This window comes from Apteryx mantelli, chromosome 7 (genome assembly GCF_036417845.1).
Source record: "Apteryx mantelli isolate bAptMan1 chromosome 7, bAptMan1.hap1, whole genome shotgun sequence".
Lineage (NCBI taxonomy): Eukaryota > Metazoa > Chordata > Aves > Apterygiformes > Apterygidae > Apteryx > Apteryx mantelli.
The window spans coordinates 35,133,257-35,157,493 of record NC_089984.1 but is presented as its reverse complement, the minus strand read 5'-3'; the positions used below and the strand labels follow the sequence as shown (position 1 = coordinate 35,157,493).

General features: G+C 37.6%; 2 protein-coding genes across 2 annotated transcripts in view; one reads left to right on the top strand and one right to left on the bottom strand.

Moving 5' to 3' along the window:
* NRAP (nebulin related anchoring protein) overlaps positions 1-24,237 on the top strand; it is a 54,150-nt gene that overhangs the window by 22,447 nt on the left and 7,466 nt on the right. Inside the window, exons 17-35 of the mRNA XM_067299558.1 lie at positions 530-637; positions 1,576-1,677; positions 2,184-2,381; positions 2,617-2,721; positions 5,035-5,133; positions 7,013-7,117; positions 7,608-7,715; positions 8,336-8,647; positions 9,536-9,640; positions 11,879-11,977; positions 13,668-13,772; positions 14,179-14,286; positions 14,989-15,102; positions 16,537-16,734; positions 18,636-18,740; positions 19,759-19,857; positions 20,628-20,732; positions 21,087-21,194; positions 22,851-23,162. Coding sequence (XP_067155659.1) covers positions 530-637; positions 1,576-1,677; positions 2,184-2,381; positions 2,617-2,721; positions 5,035-5,133; positions 7,013-7,117; positions 7,608-7,715; positions 8,336-8,647; positions 9,536-9,640; positions 11,879-11,977; positions 13,668-13,772; positions 14,179-14,286; positions 14,989-15,102; positions 16,537-16,734; positions 18,636-18,740; positions 19,759-19,857; positions 20,628-20,732; positions 21,087-21,194; positions 22,851-23,162 — 2,595 coding nt within the window. The remainder of the gene's footprint in view (positions 1-529; positions 638-1,575; positions 1,678-2,183; positions 2,382-2,616; positions 2,722-5,034; positions 5,134-7,012; positions 7,118-7,607; positions 7,716-8,335; positions 8,648-9,535; positions 9,641-11,878; positions 11,978-13,667; positions 13,773-14,178; positions 14,287-14,988; positions 15,103-16,536; positions 16,735-18,635; positions 18,741-19,758; positions 19,858-20,627; positions 20,733-21,086; positions 21,195-22,850; positions 23,163-24,237) is intronic.
* The window catches only part of HABP2 (hyaluronan binding protein 2), a 36,974-nt gene continuing 32,640 nt past the window's right edge, over positions 19,904-24,237 (bottom strand). Inside the window, exon 15 of the mRNA XM_013941727.2 lies at positions 19,904-19,944. The gene's annotated coding sequence lies outside the window, so the exon portion shown is untranslated. The remainder of the gene's footprint in view (positions 19,945-24,237) is intronic.

Here is a 24,237-nt window from a genome sequence, read left to right as displayed (position 1 = left end):
CCCTGATCTTTGGTTCATGTTGCGGAGTGGTCTCAAAGCACACAAACTGGATTCCTTTTGAATGAAACCAAACTGAAAGATGCACTCCAGGAGCTCATCTAAAGAACTCCGGCTTCAAATAGGCATTCAGTGAACAGGCCACACTAGCTCTAGTTTGGAGGGGAAAAAAAAAAGAAAAATCTTGAAATGTCTTGTTCTTAGCACCAGTTGTTCTGCTCTAGAGATCAGTTCCTATTGATCTGTAGTATTTGCAAATATAGACATAATCACAGACTCTTTTGAAAATCCAACCAAAATCTAGAGCTATTGCTGCATGTTCTGTGATTAAAAGTGATTGTGAACTCCAAGAATAAAACTCTTGACTCAATCCTAGGCAATTAATTAACCCAAAATGATAATGAACTGTGACTTGACAGGGTTCCAGTTTGTGGATTGAAAATATTCATACTTCTGTTTTGCTCTTAGCCATTTCCATGTTCACTTGAAGTTCTTGTGTGTTAGTGACATGTTGCTGTCTTTTCTTTCTCAGATTAAGTACAAAGAAGGCTGGGAGAAGAGTAAGGGTCGGGGCTTTGAAATAAAACTCGATTCTCTGCCTTTACTTGCTGCCAAAGCTTCAAGGGATCTTGCTAGTGAAGTAGGTTATATTTAATTACCTAGGAATTATTCTTAACATAAGTTGCTGTAGCACAGGGAAATAAAGCTTAGCTCACTTCATTTGGGTTTTTAAGCCCTGCATTTGACTGTTGCGTATTCATCTTTCTCAAAGGCTGAACAGTTGGAAACTTTCTCAGTCTCTGATATGAAATTTCACTCTCTTAAAATGATTTTTTAAAATAAAAGTGTACATAAGTAAGCAAAGTTTGCAAAAGGACAATAGCTGAGTCCTCCCATAGTAAAATTCAGTGCTTTGAATTATTTAAAGCCTCAAAAATTTTGTTATCATCCACTGTAAAGGGAAAGTGTATTTCTTTAGCCTGCTTCTTTAATATAAACACATGCACATTAAAAAAATTCCAAACTAACCCTCTTAAAAACCACTTATCTTGCAATTCTTAACTTGTGGAGAGGTAGAAAAGGAAGAAACAAGAGTTATCCTTTAATTGGAAAGTGTTCGGCAATGAAGGTGATGCAGAAATCTTTAGAATGGAGTAGGATAGAAGAGTTTTATGCTAACAGAACATTCCCCTCCACCCCATTAAAGAGAGTCAAATCTTGAATTTCTTGCTTGGTTTTTAGCTGATTGGTTTCTTATCTTTTGCTCTAAGAACCTTATTAAGTAACATACTTGGACAGAGAAAAATGAAAATAACCCAGATAATTTAGTTATTCAGAAAATTTTAAATCTATAAACATACACATTTCAAAGGAGCAAGCCTTAAAGAATGAGGTTAAAGAAAACGAAATCTGGCACCTTTGGGAATTTCAGAGAAAATCTGCAAGTCTGAAGTGACAAAATGAGAATCGCACTAGGGTCTTGTAAATTTTGACCACCCAAATGGCCAGTGACATAAATATTGCTATCTCTGCAGTAACTGGAAAATGATCTTCAACTTAGACTTTTTTTCCCCAAAGGTTAAATACAAAGAAGAATATGAAAAAACAAAAGGAAAAGCAATTGGAACCAAAGATTCAAGACTCTTGCACTCTCTGCAGGTGGCCAAGATGAGTAGTGAGGTAAATTATTTATTTCTCATACTTAAAAGGTGTTTTTAATAATTATAAATCTTTCATCAACTCTACACCACCCACCACCATTATTGATGTTTCACTATAATAAGTCCTTGGAAGCCTTTGATAAAAATTGTTTTCCTTCCCCAATCTGTTAATCTACAGTGAATGCACAGTGTTTTTGTTCTTGTGGGGAATTTTGGAGCATTGGTGTTCTTTTGGGGCAGGAAAATAACATCATTCTATTAAAACCCCAGTATAAACACTTCTAAATGGAACTTTCAAGCAGACAGAAGTATATTGTAAAATAAGATGTACTGTGATAGATATGGTAGCCCTAGACTCTGCAAAATCCATTTTGCATCTGTTTTATGGATTCCTCATAACACCTGATTTCTACATGTTTTTTGCCTAATGTGCATAAGTATCCAAATAAGAGTCGAGATTTAGGATAGGTTTGGCTTTGTGATGTGCTGATACAGGCAACTTCTTTTCATTCCTTCTTTTTCCAGATTGCCTACAAAAAAGGTTTTGAGGCGAGTAAGACCCATTTCCATCTGCCTATGGATATGGTAAACCTGAAGCATGCTAAGAAGGCCCAGGCACTTGCTAGTGACCTAGATTACAGAAAGAGACTCCATGAGTACACAGTGGTTCCAGAAGATGTGAAGACAAAGTGGGCCAAGAAGGCTTATGGACTCCAGAGTGATGTAAGATAATATATATTCAATTCAATTATTACAAACAGAATGAAAGTTTAAACAGTTTTTCAGTATTTGGTGCTATTTCTAATTTCATATGGACACTATTTGATTTATAAAATGACTTCTTAAAATGTCTTCAGACTGTACTTTTTTTTTTTTGAAACTTGAAAGTGTGCACGTATTCGCATGCAAACATTGTAGCTGTGCCCCTCATGCTAATAAATGTGGTTTTCCTATACAGCTTCAATATAGGTCAGATCTGATGTGGATGAAAGGAGTTGGGTGTATCAGAGAAGGAAGTCTTAATATAGAACAAGCCAAAAAGGCAGGAGATTTGATCAGTGAGGTAAGCAAAGTGCTCTGGCTGTTGTCTATTCAAAGGCTTATGTACACTTATTCCACTACATTATGTAGAATAGGTAAAGAATTCCTAATACTGGAAATCTGAGAACTGGAAGAGCTGATGGACATAGTATAGATGTAGTACAGGGCAGTTTGGGAGAACCTGCATTGGAGTTAAAATTACGTTTTCTCATTATATGATTATTGATTTCTGTCAAGATTGTGAGGCAGAATTCCCTGTAACTGTGCTTCCACCCCTTTTTATTCACCTGCCCATTTTGCTGAGCAGTACTGAAAAGATTTGAAATTTCCTTTGGGACATGCTGCATGAAGTACGTAGACTTTTAAGGAGCAGTGCTGAAAAATTAGATATTTGACAGCTACGTTTGGAAATTTCCTTGCTCTTCAGCAAATAATTGCCGTGCCCTTACTGGCAGCTTCAGCTTCTGCTGCTTTTCATTGCTTTGACTTGATTAATTCATGGTTTTGCACTGCCATTAACCTTATGGAAGTACACTTCCTCAGCTGCTTAGCTGTGTTGAGTTGTCTCACTAGTGCTAGGAAAGTTAAAGGATAGAAAGAAGAATAAATTAGAAGTTTGACAAGATGTATAAAATCCTACTTAGTGCTAGAGGAAGGAGCAGAAGCCAGTTAGTTACGGGAGATCACACTCTCAGATACCTTGGGTCTCTGACATTCACTCACTGCTCTTGCAAGGGGAAAAAATACATCCTAGAAACAAAAGAAGAGCAGCTGCTCTCAGATCCAGTGTCTTGCTAGAGAAAGACTGACATCTGCTGCTGTGGTGTGCTGTGGTAATAATCACTTCCACAAATATTTAGTCCATAATGATCTGCCTTTACGTTTTGGTGCCTTGTAAGGCCAAGAGATGCCTGACAGTCACTTAAACTGGAAACTCATGGATATTGTTTTAGAGATCTCTATTGCCATGCAGAGTCTGGTGTTCTGTCATTTCTTTGCAGAATGTCACTACATTGTGTTCCATGCAATGTGACAAAACGCGCGGTTTTTAGTCTGCCTCCCTCCCTTCCAGGTTCCTAAAATAAAGCAATGAGCACCTCTTTGAAGTGTTGCATGCTTTTTTAACTTCTGTTTTGTGTTCACCTAGCAGAGTCACAGTGTAAACTGATCTGTTCACCCATCAGTTCAAACAGAAGGATTTATCTCCTGAAATGCCAGATAATGAAAAAATGCACTTAAACCCTTCCTAGGTAGAATGTCCCACTTCATTGTTGAACTGTTAGAATAAGAAGTTGACTAAACTATACAAGAAGTGTTTGCCTGGTCTCCCTATCATACCAAATAGGTCTTCAAATAGTGTGTTACATTTCCCAGTACTGTCTCAAAGACAGAAAGAAGTGTTTAGCTTGCTCTGAAGGAGAGACTCACAATGCTCAGGCAGAGAGTTTGATTCAGAACAGCCCTGATCCAAAGCCAGTGTCAGTGGAAAGTCAATGGATGTTTTTCTATTTGCTGCAATGTGTTTCAGATACAAAAGTAAGCGCAGTCTTATTTGTCAAACTAGAAGTGTTAGTCTTTCTGCAAATTTGTCCATGCAAATAGATGTTTGTGTAAGTTACTGGTACCAAGGGCTGGATGGAATGGGATATTTCTTCCCACATTCAAGACTAGAGCCTTGTGGTCTTGTGGCTATTACTCTCAGGAAGGCTTGACTGCGGTGTTTATGCTGAGCCCTGTTTTGAAAAGAACTGGGAGGTGTTGGGGAAAATCCTGAACTAAAGTTACTTTCAGGATTCTAGAGGGAGAAAAGTTTAAATCAGCAGAACTAAAATTGCCCTTCCTGTTTCAATTTAATTGATAATTTTAAAATATCTCAGTAACACTGCTGTACCATGATTTGAACAACACATTCATACGCTTGAGAAATCTTATGTAATAAAATGTGATGGTAATATTGGCTGCACAGCTCACACAGTTTCTTGGGTACTGACTTAAATCATACCCAGTTTGCAAAGGACACAATAGTCCATGTGCAGTCTAGATCCTGTAAATACATAGCTAGTGCATCTGGCACCAGTGAGCAGCTCTGCAGTGTCAGCAACAATACATTTGGCATCTCTGTTGGACTATTCACCACTGTGGTCCTTCCAGCAGAAGATATTAGCACTGTAAAGTATTTGCAAGCATATTTTGCTGATCTCTGTACTAAAACTGTCTTGGGAGTTTACAGGGGACTTCTGACTCTTATCAGGAATGCACTGTTTGAAAGTACTAAATTTTTGGGGAAGGTGAATATTGTAGTGACTTCTGCATAACCCGCTTTAATTTGATCTAGAAAAAGTACAGACAGAAGGCTGATGCTCTGAAGTTCACCAGTGTGGCTGACAGTTCTCAGATCAAACATGCCAAGAAAAGCCAGGAACTGCAAAGTGATGTGAGTCCTTGATTGAATTTTTCTCTTTGCAGACATTTTATTGCCAATATGTTCATTCTTGAGGTATGTATGCTTTGGGGGTGGGGGGGAGGGGAACAGACAACCCAGTCATGAAACTTTCCAGTGTTTGAAATTTTTTGGGATTTATTTTTAAGGGTTTTTATTTGTTTATTTGATGAATTCTCTCTGAATTCTCTTAACTAGAAACAACAAAAACTGATGGGAACAGAAACAGGCTGCTATGCTCATAATGATCATAATGGCCAGAGAGAGGGGGGGATGCCTCTACAAGACAGTCTTGGGTCACTTGTTGATAGTTCAGGCAGCAAGTCTGTAAACTGGATTCAAGTAAGGCTGAAATGTGTCTGTGAGAGGTCGTCTGAGTATTCCTGTGGCATTAGTGTCTTCTACACCAAGATAGGCTATCCATGAGATAGGGAGGAAGCAAGCAGGAGGGAAAACAGAGTGTTCCCGTCTGATCCTTAGACAGCACTTCAAAACAAAATAGGCATCATCAGAGACTAATATACATCCAACCCAAGTTCTGTGTTCCTTTCCACTGAGGGCCGTGTCAGACTATTTTAAACTATATTGGCCATGTTAGACTGCACCTTATTCAGCTGTTGCTATTAAGCTACTTTTAGTAAAACAATAAAATAGACACGTTTTCCCAAGCTGAATGCCTTCAAAATACTCCCTGTTCTTCCTTATGGCTAAGTTACCTTACCAGATGGCATCTGAGAATTCCTGGCAGGACCTAGCTGGCAGCACTTCACTTTTAACTTTCTGAAACAAGAGAAACCTACTGCTAAAATTACTGATCAACTAATTTAGGGACAATAGTGACTTGCCAAGTTCTTTTTTTTTTTTTTCCTTTTAATATGTTGGGCCTTAACTGGAGATACCGACATCTTCTCAATTGTAATATGAATGGTCTTTTTCAGAAAGCTACCTTATTTCCTCTTTTCCTCCTCTGTGTCAGTGAAAACCTGGCACTTACTTGGGTGAAAGTATTGTGTGTTTCAAAGATTAAACCAGTATGAATCAGAGGAAAACGCTGGTCTGCTGACTTCCGGTACTTAACTCCTATGTACTGGATAATGCTGTCTTTCTGTATGGGTGTTGAGGTCGGTTTAGTAGCCCTGGAGTTAGAACTTTACAGTAGGGTCAATTTTTTTTTTCCTGTGAGATGCAAGAAATTTAACACTTGAGGAAATGGAACATCTTTTCATAGCTTTTCAACAGCTCCTCCAACAGTTTTGTGGGGTTCTGAGGCAGAGTAGCTCATCTCTCTTTTGAAATTGTCCTGGTATATAAAATGGAGATGTTTCCTACTTGGGTCATAATGGATCCTTGATATTTTCATTTAAAGTTGGAATGTTAGTCCTTGATGGAGTATTATGTAGGCAATTACCTATACTTCACAAATTTTCTCTGCAGGTTCAAGTGCATAATATTCTTCACTTCATGCCTAAAATTCATTATTACTGTGTCCAATTAAATATGTTTTATTCCACCTGAAAAGAAGCTGCATTCTAATATTGGATGAAATATGTTCTTGCTTACGTTTTCTACCAAGTATGAATTCATGTCAGCTTTGTAGCCAGTTAAGTAACTAACTTTAGGAAAGAGAAATAGGGTATCCTGGACTGCATGTTGTTTCACTGCTGACATTTAACCATGACTAATTTGGTCAGCCTGGCTCTTTGGGTCAGCTTTTAAATTCAGACTAAGTAGAAAAGGTCCTGATGCTAAACACTAATTCACCAAGTAAACTAGCCCTAGTAAATCCTTGAATATTTTGGTGCTTTAATCAGTATTCCTTTGAAACTAAGCATAGACTATTGTTTGTTAATTGTGCTTTGCTTTCTGTGCACAGGTTGCCTACAGGTCAGGAAAAGAGCAGTTCCTACATCAGTACACCATCAGCAAAGATGATCCTGTCTTCATACTGGCCAAAGCAAATGCTGCAAATATCAGTGAGGTACTGCGGGAGATCATGAGTTGGATTCTTTCACTTCTGTGAATAGTAAAGCTGCTGTTGAAATGTTTGTTCTGTAGGTAATAGGCCCTTTCTCTGAGATGGTCTGAATCTTTTAGGTGTAAAAACTTTCTGGTCAAATTACATGCGCTTAATTAAATACTAGGTACATCTGCTGCACTGAAGACTTGTCACTTTTAGGGTTTGAAGCTGTTTATTTTCCACATGGTTACCTTCACTCAGATGAGTGGTCAGTGGCACATCAACAGCTTTGATGGAACCAATAAGATAATGTGTGTACAGTATCCACTGGTATGTAAGCACAGACACTAGGATCGGATCATTAGACATATGGTCACTGGTTCAGGGATTGCATGCCTAGTGGAGTGTATGCCAGTCTGATATTACTTACTTGAGAGCTATGACTGTGACTATAAAACAAATAGAATATATTGATAGTAATAAAGTCATTGTGTTATTGTCATCTTTTTAGAAACTGTACAAGAGTAGCTGGGAGAAGCAGAAGGAAAAAGGATTTGAGCTGCGTCTTGATGCTTTGTCTTTCTTGACAGCTAAGGCAAAGAGGGATCTGGCAAGTGATGTGAGTATGGACTCCATCAGCCTTCTTTATTCTTAGGACAACTGACATTCCAGGTCGCTACCAGAGTGTTGGGAATGTCACTTCTGTCTCAGTGCCCGGAGCTCTGTTCACGCTAAAGAGCAATGGAGGAATTGGGTGATTGGCATTCCATAATTGGCCAGAAGATTTCCTCTGAGCAATTCCGTGTTCTTTTTTTTTTTTTCCGCCCACATGCTGACTGTGTTTTCCTGTTCCCATTTTGACCCAAGGGTGAATTTTAGAGCTCAAAATGAAGTAGAAATCTCCTGTGAAACACTGTAACTTAATACATTTGAGCCTCACCAGAAAATTCCTAAAAGAACCTTCGAGACTCATTCCTTAAAAAAATGTTGTTTTTCTTGGAGATAATAGTAAAAATAATTATACAGCTTTTTGAGAACATATTTATATTGGAAAAGGATTTATTCTTTATGGACACTTCCTAATTTCTACGCCATTCTAATTCTCTTTTGCAAATGGATTTCTTACTTGCTTCTTCACCCAGCATTTCACAACATTTATAGATGACTGCTTGACTACTAGCAGAGCTGCTGGCTTGAGAACATATATCATTTATTCATGGTCTATTTGTTTCTTTCCAGATAAAATATAAGGAAAGTTATGAGAAGACAAAGGGTAAGCTGATTGGAGTGAAAGCTGTGAAGGAAGATTCACAGATGGCTCATTCCCTTCAAATGTCAAAGTTGCAGAGTGATCTGGAGTACAAGAAGGCATTCGAGGACACAAAGACTCAGTTCCATGTCTCCATGGATATGGTCAACCTTGTCCATGCCAAAAAGGCTCAGAATTTGGCCACAGATAGAGGATACAAGACGGCCCTCCATCACTACACTGCTCTGCCTACTGACATGAAAGTGGCATGGGCCAAGTGGGCGTATGGATTGCAAAGTGATGTAAGTCCAGAGCTTAACACTGTTTCACTCAACCCTTTCAGATGCTTAGGGCTGAGTTTCTTTAGATATTTATGCTTTTAAGGCCATGACCTATTTATGCATTAACATTTTAAACTATTAAACAGTTAATATTTAAACTGTTAATATTAACTACTAATTTGCCCAAGAGGGGTATTTAAGGTGTGTATATTTAAGGTTTTACGGTCACATGCTCTGCTGTAACCTTTAGATGCACTGTCTGACACTATATGTGGTTACTGTAAGTCAGACTTGCCAGTCTGAGGTTTTAAGTCAGAACTTCTAAAGGAAACTAAGATACATATGTCTACAAGTCTTGTTGAGATGTAGGTGCTGAATCACATTTAGTCCTTTGGGAGTCCCAGCTGTAGTGCTTGTATAAGCTTTTGGAATTTAGTAGCCTGTTGGTATGAGAGATTTGTGAGGAAAAGGAGAAGTATACCTATATCCTTCCTCCTTAAAGATGTATGGGAAAAAAACAAATGAAATGCTTTCCCTCCAGTGTAACACTAGGATAGCGGTTGGGAAGTGCTAAGTGTCATTTTCATATCATTGCAAATCCTTAACGTCCTTTTGAAAATGCACACCAGATGCTGAAGTTTTTGCCCAGTCAGAAGAGGAATTACCAATGACAGGAAGGTATAGACCACTTTTAAAAATTGCTTTTCAAAGCATATTGTGCAAGTGCTGGTGAGTCCTGATACCACCATCTCATTCTCTAATTTTTTTGCTTTCCTTGCAGCTGCACAGAAGTGAATAACAAAAGCAGGCACTAATTTGACTTCGTTGTTGCTCCCTAGTTGTCTGAATCCTTTAACAGCACTTTAAGTGTATGAGCACCAACAATAGGACTGTTTTTTTCTTTGTCAGAACCGATACAGAGCAGATTTGAACTGGATGAAAGGAGCCGGATGGATAGCCACTGGGTCATTAAATGTGGAGCAGGCTAAAAAGGCGGGAGAACTCATTAGTGAGGTGAGATTTCATGACAGCATGTAACAGAATTTGCTGCATAATGCGTGCAAAATGCCTGTATAAAATTAAAATAATTTCCACTCAAAGGGGAAAGAAAAAGGCATACCACATGAAAGCCCTCAAAACCAGGGATAGGACTGGTAATTAGAGGGAAACCAGATACCAAACACACACCAGTAGGAGTCCATATAGCCTTTGCAAAAACAAAGTAGGTGACAAATGATATTATGAATAATAATGGCAATCAAACAGTGCTCAATTGCTACCCACTAGCCTACTTTTTTAATGAAGCAAAACAGGAAAGATGATGAAAAGATGCAGTCATTGCACCCAGAACCTCTTTTGTAAAAGATACAAGTTCTTTCTTGCTCCTTTTTTCATATATATTCACATTAGATATTGAAATTCATATATATTTCTGTAGCTATCTATCTTTCTCAGTGGTTTTCATCCTTATTTCTTTCTATAACCAGTATCACTTGCTTGAAAAGGCAAGCTCTAGAATCCTTTACAGTATTCTGTTGCAGTGATTCAGAGTGAGCCCTATTGGCCAAATCTGCTTCAGTAGGAGACTGAATCTCATGATGTTTTAGATAATGACTGCTGAGGCAGGAATCATCTGTCCATTCACTCAATTAAAAAAAACAGTGTAACCACTGGTATAGTGTCTGAGCAAAGATACAGTTGTCCTTTCACATCTGTCTAATTCATGACTTTATTTTTTCCCCCTACAATCATCTGCAATGAAAACTGACTTTTGGGGCACAATAAACTAGATTCTCAGCTAGTGTAAAACAAGGTAACTTCATAAATGCCAGTGCAGCAATACCAGCTAGGATAATAACTGTGAATCTGTGCCCAGATGTCAACTAATGCAAATACTTTCAAGGCATACCTTTGTCCTAGATGATTGCCACTTTTGTAGAGCAGTTGGTGATAAGGAGCAAATTGCTTGGGATAGACTATTGTTAAAGCATGATCCCACTTAAATAGTAGTTCTGACTTGGGTTAGGGTTGTTGCTGATGCAGTAGTAGTGAAAACTTTGCCATATTGAAATTTGACATGCTAGGCTGATCATATCAAGCTTTTAATGAGTACTAAATAATTATAGATGTCTGTGACGCTCCTCCCTTACATACACACTATGAATACCCCTTGTAATATTGCTAAAAAGCAAATGCCATAATATTTCTCAGAACTAAAAGTAGAGATGTTCTAGTCAACTACCATTTGTCTCCACAACTGAACAGGAGAAGGAGTAAGCTACCTGTGTGTCCAGTTAAACTCAGTTATAGTTGCTCATTGCTAAGGGATTTGGCTCTGAAACCAAAACATTGCTCATAAGCTTGTAATCCCTTAAAAGAGTTAACATGTTTTACATCAGGGTTTTGAATTCCCAAAGAATCAGGGAATTACCTCAAACACATTTTTGTGGATCACAGCTCAGTTTAAAGGAGGCTTACATGCCTTTAGGTTTGAACGCTGAACTACAAACCATTTCCAAAAGTGCCATGAACATACTTATTGATTTGAGAGTTCATCTCAGGCATCAGGAAAATTTAGTACACTCTTCTTGGAGAAGAGATAAGAGTAATGATGGATATATGACAATCCATGCAGAAAGGGAAGCTTTTAGTGACCGAGGCATATGGATACAATGTAAGTTTGCCATCAGGCAGCCTTCATTTTAATTATGTATATATAGCAAGATCTCTCAGAAGTTGCTATGGGCCCTTTCAAACAAGGAGAATTAATATCAGTACCTCGAAAATATACTGTAATAATTAGGCATTGTGTTAATAACTGTACAGTTTTGCTGTAGATAAGCGTTAAACAATAAGTTTAACCATTGCCATTATTATCATACTACAATTTTATACCATTTCTTGCTTAAAGCAGCTATAAATAAAAAATGTAATCAGTCATACTGTATTTGAAGCCATCTGAAAAAGATTTTCCAATCATGAGTCCTGGAGTATTTTAGTAGGCATAATCTGATTTTGAAATGTTTTCTTTATATTTGGGGACAAATACTTTAATATTAATCAGCAAAAGGTTATTGTTAAATTGAAACAAATATTAATCTGAAAGTACCTAGGACATAAAGATGAGGAAAGAGGAATAATAATTATGTTCACAAATTCACTCTAATCTCCAGCAACCTATGATTTTTCTCTTTCAAATAGCATGAAAGAGCAGCACAAAATTCACAGCTTTGATCTTTTTCTGCTCAACAGAAGAAGTACCGTCAGCATCCATATGCTTTGAAGTTTACCAGTATTAAAGACACTCCTGAGATGATCCAGGCTAGAATTAGTTATAACCAGGCTGTGGATGTAAGTTATAATATATATACATTATGATTATAAGAGCGGTATCCTCTTTGAACGACCTGATTGAAGCACTGGCTTTCTCTCTGTTTCTTTCTCTGAGATTATTCTTGGGAACCATGAAACTTCTGTGTTCTGGTGTGGTGCATCTCACAAAGAGCGTGTTTCTAACTTGGAGCGGAAAGCCATGAGACCACACTAAAGTGAATGGGAGTTTCATGTACAAATATCCATTTTTTTTTTCAGAAGTAAAACTTAGGAGTAAGACAGGCCTTTGACTCTTAGAGACTTTTGGCCTTTTGAGACTCATTGAGGAAGAAAATATTTGGGGGTCTTCCCCTTTTCAGACAGATCTTTCAAATTTCAATTTTGCATATTCTTTGGAAACAAAATGCGAGGCAGCATGACAAGGAAGAAAAAACTAATAATTTCAAGCTGTCACCCTGCTGAGAGAGAAATCCAGGAGGGGAACCTAAAAGGGAAGAACTGAGGCTGTTTGGTGTTTAAACATGTTTATTTTTAATAGAAGAGCGATTTAGAACTATTGTAGACTTAACTGGGATAATGCAGAAGTGAATAATAAGCAAAAGTCACTCAAAAAAGACAAGTTTCAAACATGAGAGAATGTTTTATTGTGAAAATAGATATTTTTAAAACGAAGAAGAAGATGAAAGACTTTGTGTAAAACACATGCTGTTATAACACATATAGTGTCTGTGCCTTTGGTTTAATTAATAAGATCCAAAAGACTTGCATCTCAGGCAGGATAAATGTAAGTCATTTTGTTCCACTGAGCCACAGTCAAAATCAGTCTGCTACTCTACTCCTTCACGTATGGAGTTCTTATTGACTTTCCTCTCATGGAGCTGCTGTACAAGAGGGTCTACCTGCAACAGAAAGTGGCAGCAGAGTTAAATATTGAGGTTCATCTAACCTAGTCTCTGCCTAGTCTCAAACTCTCAGGTAGAATCACATTTCTAGGAAAGACAAGGGTGGTCAAGACATGGGTCATATCTAAAGCAAAAAAAAAAAAAAAAAAGGAAACTGGAGGCTATCTGTACTAGTCTACTAGTCTGAAAACTACAGTGTCAATGTAAGAAGAAACTAAGATAAGAAAGAAAAATAATTTGAAAGAGGCGAAATTTGAAAAGGCACTGTAGGTGAAATTCAAGTTAACTGGACAGAACTCTTATCTGTCTGCAGACATCTGAAAGATAGCTAGTCCTGAGCGAACCTGCTACGCTTCCTCCAAAAAGTGATACGAGTGGCCCATCACACCTATTTTAGGACCCGAGGCTTTTATATCTACAGAATTTAATTCTATGGAATTACAGAAGTGTCTGTGGGCCACTCATGGCTGCATATTCTTAATAAAAACTGTTAATTCTCCCTCTCTCTACTCACATATGTTGGAATTCTTATCAAATTAATATTCAGATATCTGAATTTTCATATTCATTGATTTATACCCTTAAAACGTCAAGGAGTTCCTCTCTAGTGTACTCTAGCTGATAGGTATATCGTGCCCCAAAACTTTTTACATACTTTTTAACTGATACAACTATCTTTATTAATTAATGCTGCTGTCATTTTTCTGTACTCCTTGCTTTTCATTAACCTATTTGTTAATGTTTATTTGAACTAGTGATTGAATGTGTAGTGAGTACTTGCTACTAAAATTTTTCTCTATTTGCAGAGACTATACAAGGAGCATGGAGAGAGTGTAAAACATCAGTATACACCAACAGCAGATCTTCCTGAAATCCTTCAGGCCAAATTAAATGCTATGAATATCAGTGAGGTACAAATCTGACCTTTAATATTTTAGAGGAAAGTGAAAAATTCAGTAGTGCTTTGCCATTTGTCCTACACAGGAAATCACAAATTTTTTTTCCTCTCCCCAGTATGCAATCATTCTATGGTCTAAATATTTTTGAAGTAAAATGAGAAATTAAACTTCTTACCAAACTTCATATCAAACCTCTATTAATTTAGTAAGATTAAGAATGAACAAACAGGTACATTTTTATAATGGACATCTGCGATTTGATTATCCTGTTGTGTGTTGATAGTTTCATTTATGTCAGCCCTTTGTGTTCGAATAGGATGTAATTAACATGCTTATATTGCGAGGATAACAGAAATGCTGCTGTGTCAACCATCTGAACAGCTACTCTGCTTCACTTCTGTCCCATATTTCCTACCAGATTCGCTATAAGGAATCCTGGGGAAAGATGAAAGATGGTGGCTATCAACTGAAACTAGATGCCATTCCATTCCAGGCAGCAAAGGCTTCGGGTGAAATCATAAGTGATGTAGGTGAACTTACTGCTGATATTGTCCTCAGTCACTCCAGAATCTTTCTGCTCTGCTGAGTGACTCTTGTTGGAAACAGCATGTCCAGCCAACTCTACAGCTGGGAGACATTGTGCCTCAGTCTAGTTCATTGCTGTGATTTTGAAGGTGCCGATGCAATGAAGTGTTATTGGTAACTAAGCAAGGGGAAGTTTGCTAAAGCAAACATCTGTTAGCAAAGTTGACCAGCTCATGTGCTGGCAGGTCACAGGGCTTGTTCAGAAACCCATGTTTTGGGTGTCACTTACAGGTTGTAAAGAGGTATAAATTAATTTCAGGGATAGGATACTTGTTGTTCTGAGTTTTCTAGAGAGCCAATGGAGAGAGGTTCCTCAGTAGAACCTGCAGCACCTGCACTAGGTTCTTGTGGTCTACCACTTGTGTAATAGCAGGTGACTAACTTTTGAAAGTGTTAATTTGTGTATTTCTTGTGGTTTTCCTCTAAATAGGATAAAATATTAAAATATTTACACAGATGAGGTATTCTTAGCATCCTCTTAAGGTTTATTCAGATTTATTAGCATATTAAGTATAGCAAGAATTTATTGCCCATAGCTCTCCTTCTGTAATATGAGAACCCGTTTATTTGCATTTTAACAATTTTGACTGATACTTGTGTCCCTTCACTTCTATTCAGATTTCTATTCTTATTTACTTTTCAGTACAAGTATAAGGAGGCATTTGAGAAAATGAAAGGACAGATGGTTGGCTCCCGTGGCCTGGATGGTGATATTCATATTGCTCATTCAGTTCATGCAGCATTGGTACAGAGTGATGTAAGTACAAGAAAGAAGATGTGGGTATTTTGGAATTCTTTTCCTAACAGAACGTAGTTCTTCATGGAAGATGTACTTAGCTGTGGACTAACTTCTGTCAGACTCTTTCAGACTTCAGGTTTTCTCTTGCGCTTTCTAGATATTTTGATATAATCATGATGTTATCATTTTTCACATGATTTACAATAACATTAATTGACAGTAAAAACAGATCTATGTATTCTTGCACAGCCCTTGCTCCAAGCCACTGTTTCCTGGCACAGAGCATTTTACTCTGCGGAATTATCACTCAGAGGCGGTTTAAGTTGAGAATTACTAGTATTCTTTGCACACAAGTAAATTAAGTTTGGTAGAGGTACAAAGTTGTTTAGTGATTATTTTCAATTTACTGTTTTCTTGAAAGGCTATAGAATGAATGAGATTATGGAATTTCAAGTTGCTTTTTTTTTTTGGTCATACAGTTGTTCCCACTTGGTCTTGGGAAATGCTAAGAATCACATTTCGTTCATTGTCTATAAGCATTGTGACTGTTCAGTACCTTTTAAACACTGTGGCTTAAACCAGAAAGCAGTGAAACATTTGTCTGACTTTAGCACATAAGTAATCTCAGAAGAAATTTCCTTACCAAAATTACACATACCGAGCCTGATCATGGATATTATGGGAATGTGTTCATGGATTTCAGTGAGTGCTGGGCTTGTACTGGGACTTTCTTGCATGATGGTATGCTTAGAGTCATACAGATAGCAATAAGTGTCTGAAGAATTTGGCCATCTGCCAAGTTACTTTAAGTTATTTTGATGAGCATCAACAATTCTGGATGAACTATCTGAACATCTGAAGTTGCATAAGCTTATCTGGAAATTTTGTGTGAAAAAAATTCTTTGAAGATCCCTAGGACTTTCTTTTCCTGGCCAGATCCAACAGGTGGGGGAACCTTCCCCCACAAAATAGCATTTAAAACTATAAAATGAAGCTGGCCAAATCAGTTGAGACCAACAAATATTTTGAGTGAGGATTTGTAGTGATTCTTATTTAAATATGGCTGTTTGGGTTTTATCTTCAGGCAGTAACTTCAACTTTTTGTTGTGCTTTCTAGAAATGCAGTGAATTAAGAATTCATTTGTCAGTTTGATAATTTTGTAGATTAGATGTATCCAGTTTTAACAAAAAATGAAAATTATAAAAAAAAAACCCTCAGTCTGTTTAAATATAACATAGATGGATACTATTTTGACCTGGAATAGACTGCAGCATATTCTAATTATACATACTGGTCATTCACAGTACAGTTAGATATGTTAGAGAACCTACTTTTAGAAAGAATAATTTATACTGGAAAATGGAGAAATACAGAGAGTGTCTCTTTTGATCAAAACCTGAATTTTGATTACCATGCTGTGATATATATGTGATCTGTTTTTAATTTGATAGGTGAAATATAAGCAAGGTTTTGAGCATACGAAGACTCACTTCCATCTGCCACTGGATATGATAAACTTGGTACATGCCAGGAAAGCCCAGTCTTTGGTCAGTGAACAAGAATACAGACAGCTGCTGCACCAGTACACTTCTTTGACTGATGATGTGAGATTGCGGTGTGCCAAGAACGCACATAAACTACAGAGTGAGGTAACTGCAAAACATCCCAATGTTATTTCCCTGCTGGGTCTGATGCAAGATAGTTCTGTTCCCAACCATGACAGCTGATGGTATGTATTTCAACAGCAGTTGAGGGATAAACAATGGCTGTTCCCCCTTGATTACATCCAGGAATGAGACATTTATCTTATTAGGCAGTTGTACAGTGTGTGTGATCACACCATTTCAAGATGTAAAGTACAGTAGTCTTTGATGACTGGGCAGAGAAGTATTTGCAAGTGGGGATGATTGTACTGTTAGAGAAATACTCTTTTTAAGGTCTTTTTAACCATGCAAACTGTTTACCTGCTGATCTTTGAGTTGGTTTGCATCTGGGTGTGATTAATGGGTACTTCCAGAAGCAAGATGCCTATTGTTTAAAAATATGTCTGATTTGTAAAAGACCAGTAAACTATGGTCCAAGATATAACCACTGAAAGTCTAATAAGGATGAATTTAGCCTAGTATGTAATCTTGAGTAGAATTAACTGGATAATGCCTTACAAATTCAAGGGTAGGTTGTGTCTGTAGGCACAGCCTTGAGCAAAGGGCATTTAATAGATTATATTGCCTCAGGAGTCCTCAGGAGATACTATATCTTAAAAACAAATCTGGCCCCAAAATGCCACTGTACATCAGTTTTACACTTTTAACAGTCTTAAAGATGGCAGACTGTATTCGAACAAGTGTTAACATCAGCTGCCGGTCGTGCTGCCCTGACTTGAGTGAAAGCACACATAATCAGAGATTCTGAGGCAGGTTTCCCTCCATGCCTGTCTTCTGAGTTGGGAATAAAATGTTAATTGGCAGCAACACTTTTTAGTGTAGCATTTACCTCTCTTAAAAGCCGTCTCTAATAGCTGGCAACAGGTGAGTAAAGAGGCCTGTCTTTTGTCCTTTCTATCTACTCACAACGGATATTTCCTGTACACAACACTGTGATGTCTTTGAGTCCAGACCGGACAGAAAAAGTCCAGACTGGACAGACGTACGCAGGAGAGAATAAAAGAGGAGTTAATTCTGCTCTCCTGCGTGGCTGAATAAAATGAAGGTAGAATTCGTTTTCATTCCAAGTGGCTTGCTGAACCAAAACTCCTCATTGAGTACAGCTAGTTCTTCCCTTAGTAAGCAGTAGCAGCTTCCGCATGTGCATTGAATAGGCAAAACTGTGTTTACTAGTTGTTTGATCTTTATACTTTTTTTTCAAGCAGAGAATAAAATGATTCTTGTCCTTATCATCACTCTTCTCATCATCAAATGCAATAGTATTTGTCTTAATGTATCTAGTGCTAAGCTATTGATAGTATTTGAAAAACTAATATTTGCAATGACTCGCTGCTGTGTTTGGTGGTCTAGAAAACATTTTAACAAAATAGATACTGTGGCACAGCACTGTTTTTTCCCTAGTGTTCCCTGCTTACATTATGAGCATTCAGAACTGTTTGAAAGCAAGGGTATTTTGTCTGAAATGTTACTTATTAAAAGTTCCCAGCTTTTATTGAAGAATATAACTAGTCTCATTTTATATATATCTATACATAAATAGTACATGATTTTTATATTATATATGAATAAAAGTTATATATCTAGGAAAAGTTTCTTTTCAAAGGTACAAGTGGAATTTGGGAGCCCAAGTATCATTCAGTGTTAATGGGATTTAGTACTCTTCCAAATCTTACATTTGTACTGTCTACGCCTGTTCATGATGAATGTGCCTGCACACACACATGCACACACAAGCACAGGAGCATAGGGTAAAGTATATTAACCTGTTGTAGTAGATGCTAATTCTAATGGATTTATTTGAATAACTTTATTGTGTATTTTTCGATGAATAAGTATAGGGCATCTCAAATGCAAACTTGTAATTACTTCTGCTTGGTTTTCCTTAGAATTTATACCGGTCTGATATGAACTTTATGCGAGGAGTTGGATGTATTACTCCAGGGGCCCTAGAGATTGAAGAAAAGAAGAAAGCTTCTGAACTCATCAGTGAGGTAACAAAAGAGGGTTTTGATTTCTCCGCTACAAACAAGAGTTTGCCAGATGTCTTTCTATTAAACTGGGCTGGCAAAGTGACTCACTGGATAATGCTAGGCTCCCTCCCCTTCCATTTGATCACTCCATTCGTGTCCTAACTACAGATGGGTGAACCTGACAGAGTTCAAGGTTTTGCAGACTTTGCTAACTGTTTTCACCAGTCTTTTCTCCTGGGTTTCAGACCCAGATAGTTGTTATTTTATGTGATTTATTTTAGATTTAAAAAGTGCCTTTTCAGCTAAAAATAAGTCTGTGCACTCTATTAGGCACCTTGTACTGTTTCTCCAAAATTAGACTGACTTGCAGAGAGCCCAGTGCCAGAGTGCCCGTTACGCTATCCTCAGCTCTCCTTCTGCTTTGCAGTCTTAGTCTGTTTTTCACTTGCTGCCTTTGCATCCTATTCTTTTACCCCTTTGTTAATCAGATTTTTCTTTCCTCTGTTGTGTTCTCTCCTTACACTCTCTGCTAGTTTCAAATCTTGGATCTATTGCCATCATGTAGATGTGCAAGCTGCATTCCAGTGAATGGATCCCTGTTGCAGTGAGCTTGCAGTTATTTTCTTCACAATTCTGACTTAGCACCACTGACCAAGTGGAATCTCATCTTTCCCACAAAAAAGTTCAGCAGGCTTGTGCAGCACCGTCTGTCAGGATTGTATTGCCTTTCCTCTAATTTTGTTAGCCCGGGCTAGTGACATGAAGGGGTGAAATAACCTCATTGCTGCATTCAGCAAAGCAGCACATTTTTCTTTAAGTACACAGAATTCCTTATTTACTGTTAGTTTCCCCTAGTGAGACAAGGCATGCACTAGAGTAGAAAAGGTAAATTAGCCTAATGTTTAATAGATATGTATCCTTTGCAAAGTAGTGTTTTAAGCACAAGAAGCAGTATTAGAGCACTAGTATTAGAAAAAAGTCACTTATCTGACATCACAATTTAGTGATTCTGTTCGTTTTTCTTTCCGTGTGAACTCAGAGTAAATATCGTCAGCAACCACATTCCTTCAAGTACACATCGGTGACAGACTCTCCTGGCCTCCTTCATGCAAAATTCAGCAATATGATTGCTAATGAGGTAGGCTCTTCTAATGTGAATCAGAAAATACGCTTTTCAAAATGCAGTGAGTTAGGGTTGGTAGAGAGGGAAAGAGACAGCCTTGTTCTGAAAACCAGAATGTATCAAAAGGAAAGAAAACGTCACTGATTTCTGCTTCGGCAGAGTTAGATCACAAATAATTTATTCCTGGACAAACATTTAGCACCATTTTTCAGTTCAATCTCATTGTGCCAAATAGTGCTCATGTAGTAGAGTCCTGTTATCAGTTTTTTTATACATGAAACAAAGCCTCAGAATATCAGTCTGGTGGGTGTTCTTGAGGGAGTGCACTTGTATAGTGTGGCCTCTTTAGAGGCCTCCTAAAAAAAAAATCCCTTTGCTAATTTCTGAAAACAAGACAAAACCCACGAGCATATTATCAAAAGCCTCTACAATAATATGAAGAATAATCAAAGTTAGAAAATATGGCCAGTCTACCAGAAATATCTACCCTTTTATTTAATACATATTCATGATGCTCTTAACATTCTTAGGTCCATTTTTGGCCTTTTGGCCTGCTGGGAACGTACTAATGCAAGTCTAAGAATATAGTTGGTTGGCATCTTGATATATACGGAACTATTAATTTAGAAGAAAAAAAATGCAATTGCAGTTGTGTTGATATATTCTTAGCTGGTTTTGCGCTAGCTGATAATGGTTGTCATAATCACAAACAACTTAAGTATTTTTGTTATATTTTTGAAACATTAGAAAAATGAATTGCAATTGTCTTTTTTGATCTCTTCTAGCGCTTGTATAAAGCAGCAGGAGAGGACAGTCAGCATCACTATACACCAACACTGGGTCTGCCTGAGTTTACACGGGCAAGAATAAATGCAGCCAACCTCAGTGATGTAAGTTTGTTACATTTGTTCGGACTGGAGGATGAATTGCACAGTGGCAAGGAATGACGGATAAGTCGAGGAATTTTTAGATCTGTTGTATTTATGCTTTCCCCGGTTTGATTATAACGATATCTATGTCCATTAACATGTATACAGTTGTGAGTAAATTAAATCTACATAAAGAATGAGACGCATGTTTTGTCTGAGCTCGTAGCATTTCGTAAAGATAATTAAAAAAAAAATCCTTTGAGAATGAGGAATGAAACTCTAACTCAGAATAACAAATGAAAGAGGCATATTTTGTTTGTTCCTTTGAGCATTTAAAAGTGAAACAGCAATCTACATGTGCCTTTCCTACTTTAGGCGAAATACAGGGAATCTTGGCATAATCTACGTGCTCAAGGCTACAAGCTGACAACGGAAGCACTGCCTTTCCAGACTGCCAAGGCCTCCAGAGAAATTGCTAGTGATGTGAGTTGAATGATTCAACCTTCCATCTTGCCTAATTTCTGTTAACTTCATGTAAAACAATGTCTAAAGCAGATTTCACTGATTTAAAGCAACTCCATAACCATGTGAGACAAGTATGAGACAGAATATATTACTTATGAATGAGATTCTTTGTGTGAACTAAAAAAAAAAAAAAAATCACTGCTAATCAGAAACCAAGCTTGGTTAAACATCTTCCAGTGGGAAATAGCTAGTGAATTAAAGTATTTACAGACAGCCAAATCAAAGAGATTCTCCAAGCTCTCCAGGCTTTCAGCTACTCGTATTGTAAAGTGCCCACTAATTCTGTCCACTAGCTTTGAGCTGGCTTTTGGAAGTGCTTAGTGCCCCTGAGTTGAAATGAAGTCACAAGAAGCTGAAGTTCTTTGAATCTCTGAAAATCAAGAGCTGGCTGTCTGGTTAGGATGTGAAAATTAGTGGATGCTCCTGTAAAGGTGTCCCCTTAAATTCTGAAAGAAGGAAAACAAATTTTCTTCCCCTTAAAAACGTTTTCTCTCTTGGATTGTTATTTGCAAAACACTCAGACATGGTGGTATCCTTTTTTCAGAAAGTGTAATTTCATCTCTTCCTTGCAAGAAATTTCAGAAATAAATTATAAGAAGCACCTACAATTAAACTAAAATTAAGTTTAAAAAAAACCCTCTTAATTTTGTGTAGCCTTTAGTTGCATATTTTTTCTCTAATGTGATAAAATATGAATATATTTAGTGTGTATTTGATTTATGAAGCAACTCTATCTAGTTGTAATTTACAATGTATACTTAACTATATTTTGCAGAGTGCTTTTGGTTATAGCTTCAGATCTGCTCTAAAGGGTACAAGTCCCTAATAGAATTACATGCACTTAGAACAGATCTGAATTTGGCCCTTCATCTTTGAAGCACTTTATAAACATTAGCTAGTGTAATTTAATCCTCACAACTCTCTTGTGTGGTAGATAAGTGTTATTATCCCATTTCAACTACATTATGAACTCTTCAGGGCCCAGGCTTTCTCTTTAAAGTTCCAAACACCCTGTTGATGCTGTATAAATAATCATTATCATCATCATCACCATTTCACAGAGAGGATAAATGCAAGATCATAGGCAGAGTCATAGTCCCAGCTAAGATGAGAATGAGGGGTTGCTGGTGCTTATTCTTGTGCTCAGACCACCATCTTAGGCTTCCCAGCATAGTTATTGATCCAGGAAAGCTGAATTTACTCTTTCAAATAGCTGGGTGGCATTTGCAAATCTGAAGGCTACAGAGTGCATGATGTTTCTCTTGTATAGATTTTTCGTTTTTCTTTTGTTTCTTTCTTGTATGTTCTTATTCCTAGTAATGGAAATATAATTCTATGGGAGATAAAATAAAAATACATGATCTGAGGTTAAACATAATCTGTGCTTTGGGCATATTCAGAGCATGTACTGAGTTGTGCTCAACCTAAATGTTGCAACTACTGTGGTATCTAAACTTGAGAGCAATGAGAGATTCAAACAATTACTTTCTAGTGCTGTATAGCCTGGCTGGTTTTTGTCAGCATAGGTGTTTCAATGACTTATCCTAAGTCAATTAGTTAGAGTAATTAGTCTAACTTTGGCCCTTTGTCGCTTTTACCTTTTCTTGTTTTTAGTACCAGTATAAATACAACTTTGTGGCGGAGAGAGGAAAGCATGTTGGTGCCAAAAGTGTTCTGGATGATACCAGATTGCTGCATTGCTTGCATGCTGCTAAATTACAGAGTGAACAGGAGTATAAGAAAGGATCCCAAGGAGTCTGGTCTCGGTACCATCTGCCCATGGACATGGTGAATCTTGTCCATGCTAAGAAAGCCCAGGCCTTAGTGAGTGACCAGGATTACAGAAAGAGATTCCATGAATTTACAGCAATCCCGGAAGACATGAAGATGAAATGGGCCAAAAGAGCCCATATGCTGCAGAGTGAGGTAAAGACTTTCTTTCTGTTAACTGCAAATTGAGTTTAGCAATAATAAAACCTTACATAACTGGCACAAATTGTATATTGATGTTGGGCAATGTTTTTAGAAAGAGCACTTGTAAACTTAGGTATGCAGAGCAGCAGGATATCTGATTGCTCTCCACATTCGGAACATAAGTGAGTCACACAGAGGTTCTCATGTTATGCGCCTGATGGAAAATCAGTGTGGTCCATATTACTTATTCTAGAGCTGGGGAATATACAAAATCATCTCTCAGTTGGTTAGGTCACAGCCAGCCAGTGGTTTGACAATGACTGCTTTACATGCAGAAGTCTTTGGGCAGGAGGTTAAATGTTCAGAGGCTGGTTGGGGATATCATGTTGGAAGGCTGTTTTACAAACAGAGCTGGTAATATCAACCAACCAGTCCCCCGGATGTATTAGCAGAAATTGCTCATGCAAATGTAAGTTCAGACAAACTTTGATGACAGAAATGATGGAGTCAGCATGGGCGACATCTGTGTTAACTTTGTATGTTTCCATGTTCACATGTATATTTGTTCAGGGGGACAAGCCATTGTCCATATCTGCTCCCAGACAGATGCAGATGTTGAGTGCATGTATAAAGCTGCCTGTATGCAGGTAGTTGTATTTTGACAATTTAGGGTCCGGTGTCATCTTTCATTAGTCACTGTGTAGCAGGAAGCTCTGTTTGGCTGGTTTTTGTTGTGTAGGAAAAGAAACTGAATGATTCAGCAAGGAAGTGAAAAAGGTTGCTCACAAAGTTGCGCTGGCTTTTTTTTATATGCCTTCAGGGAACTGATCATTTACTGAGCTCAAGATTTTATCGAGAGACAAAGTGCTGGGATATTTGATGAAAAGATGGGAATAGATATTCTCTCTATGAAAGTCAGAGAGGCAATCAAAGCAATGGAGAGTACACATCCTTCTTTCTTACTCAGTGTACTTGCTATCTGGTATCCCAAATGCACTCTTCATTGCCAGAAAAGGCACCTTAAAAGAACCCGCTGTGATTTATGTCTTCAAATGAAAGCAAATGATCCAACTGAAGAATCCCTGTT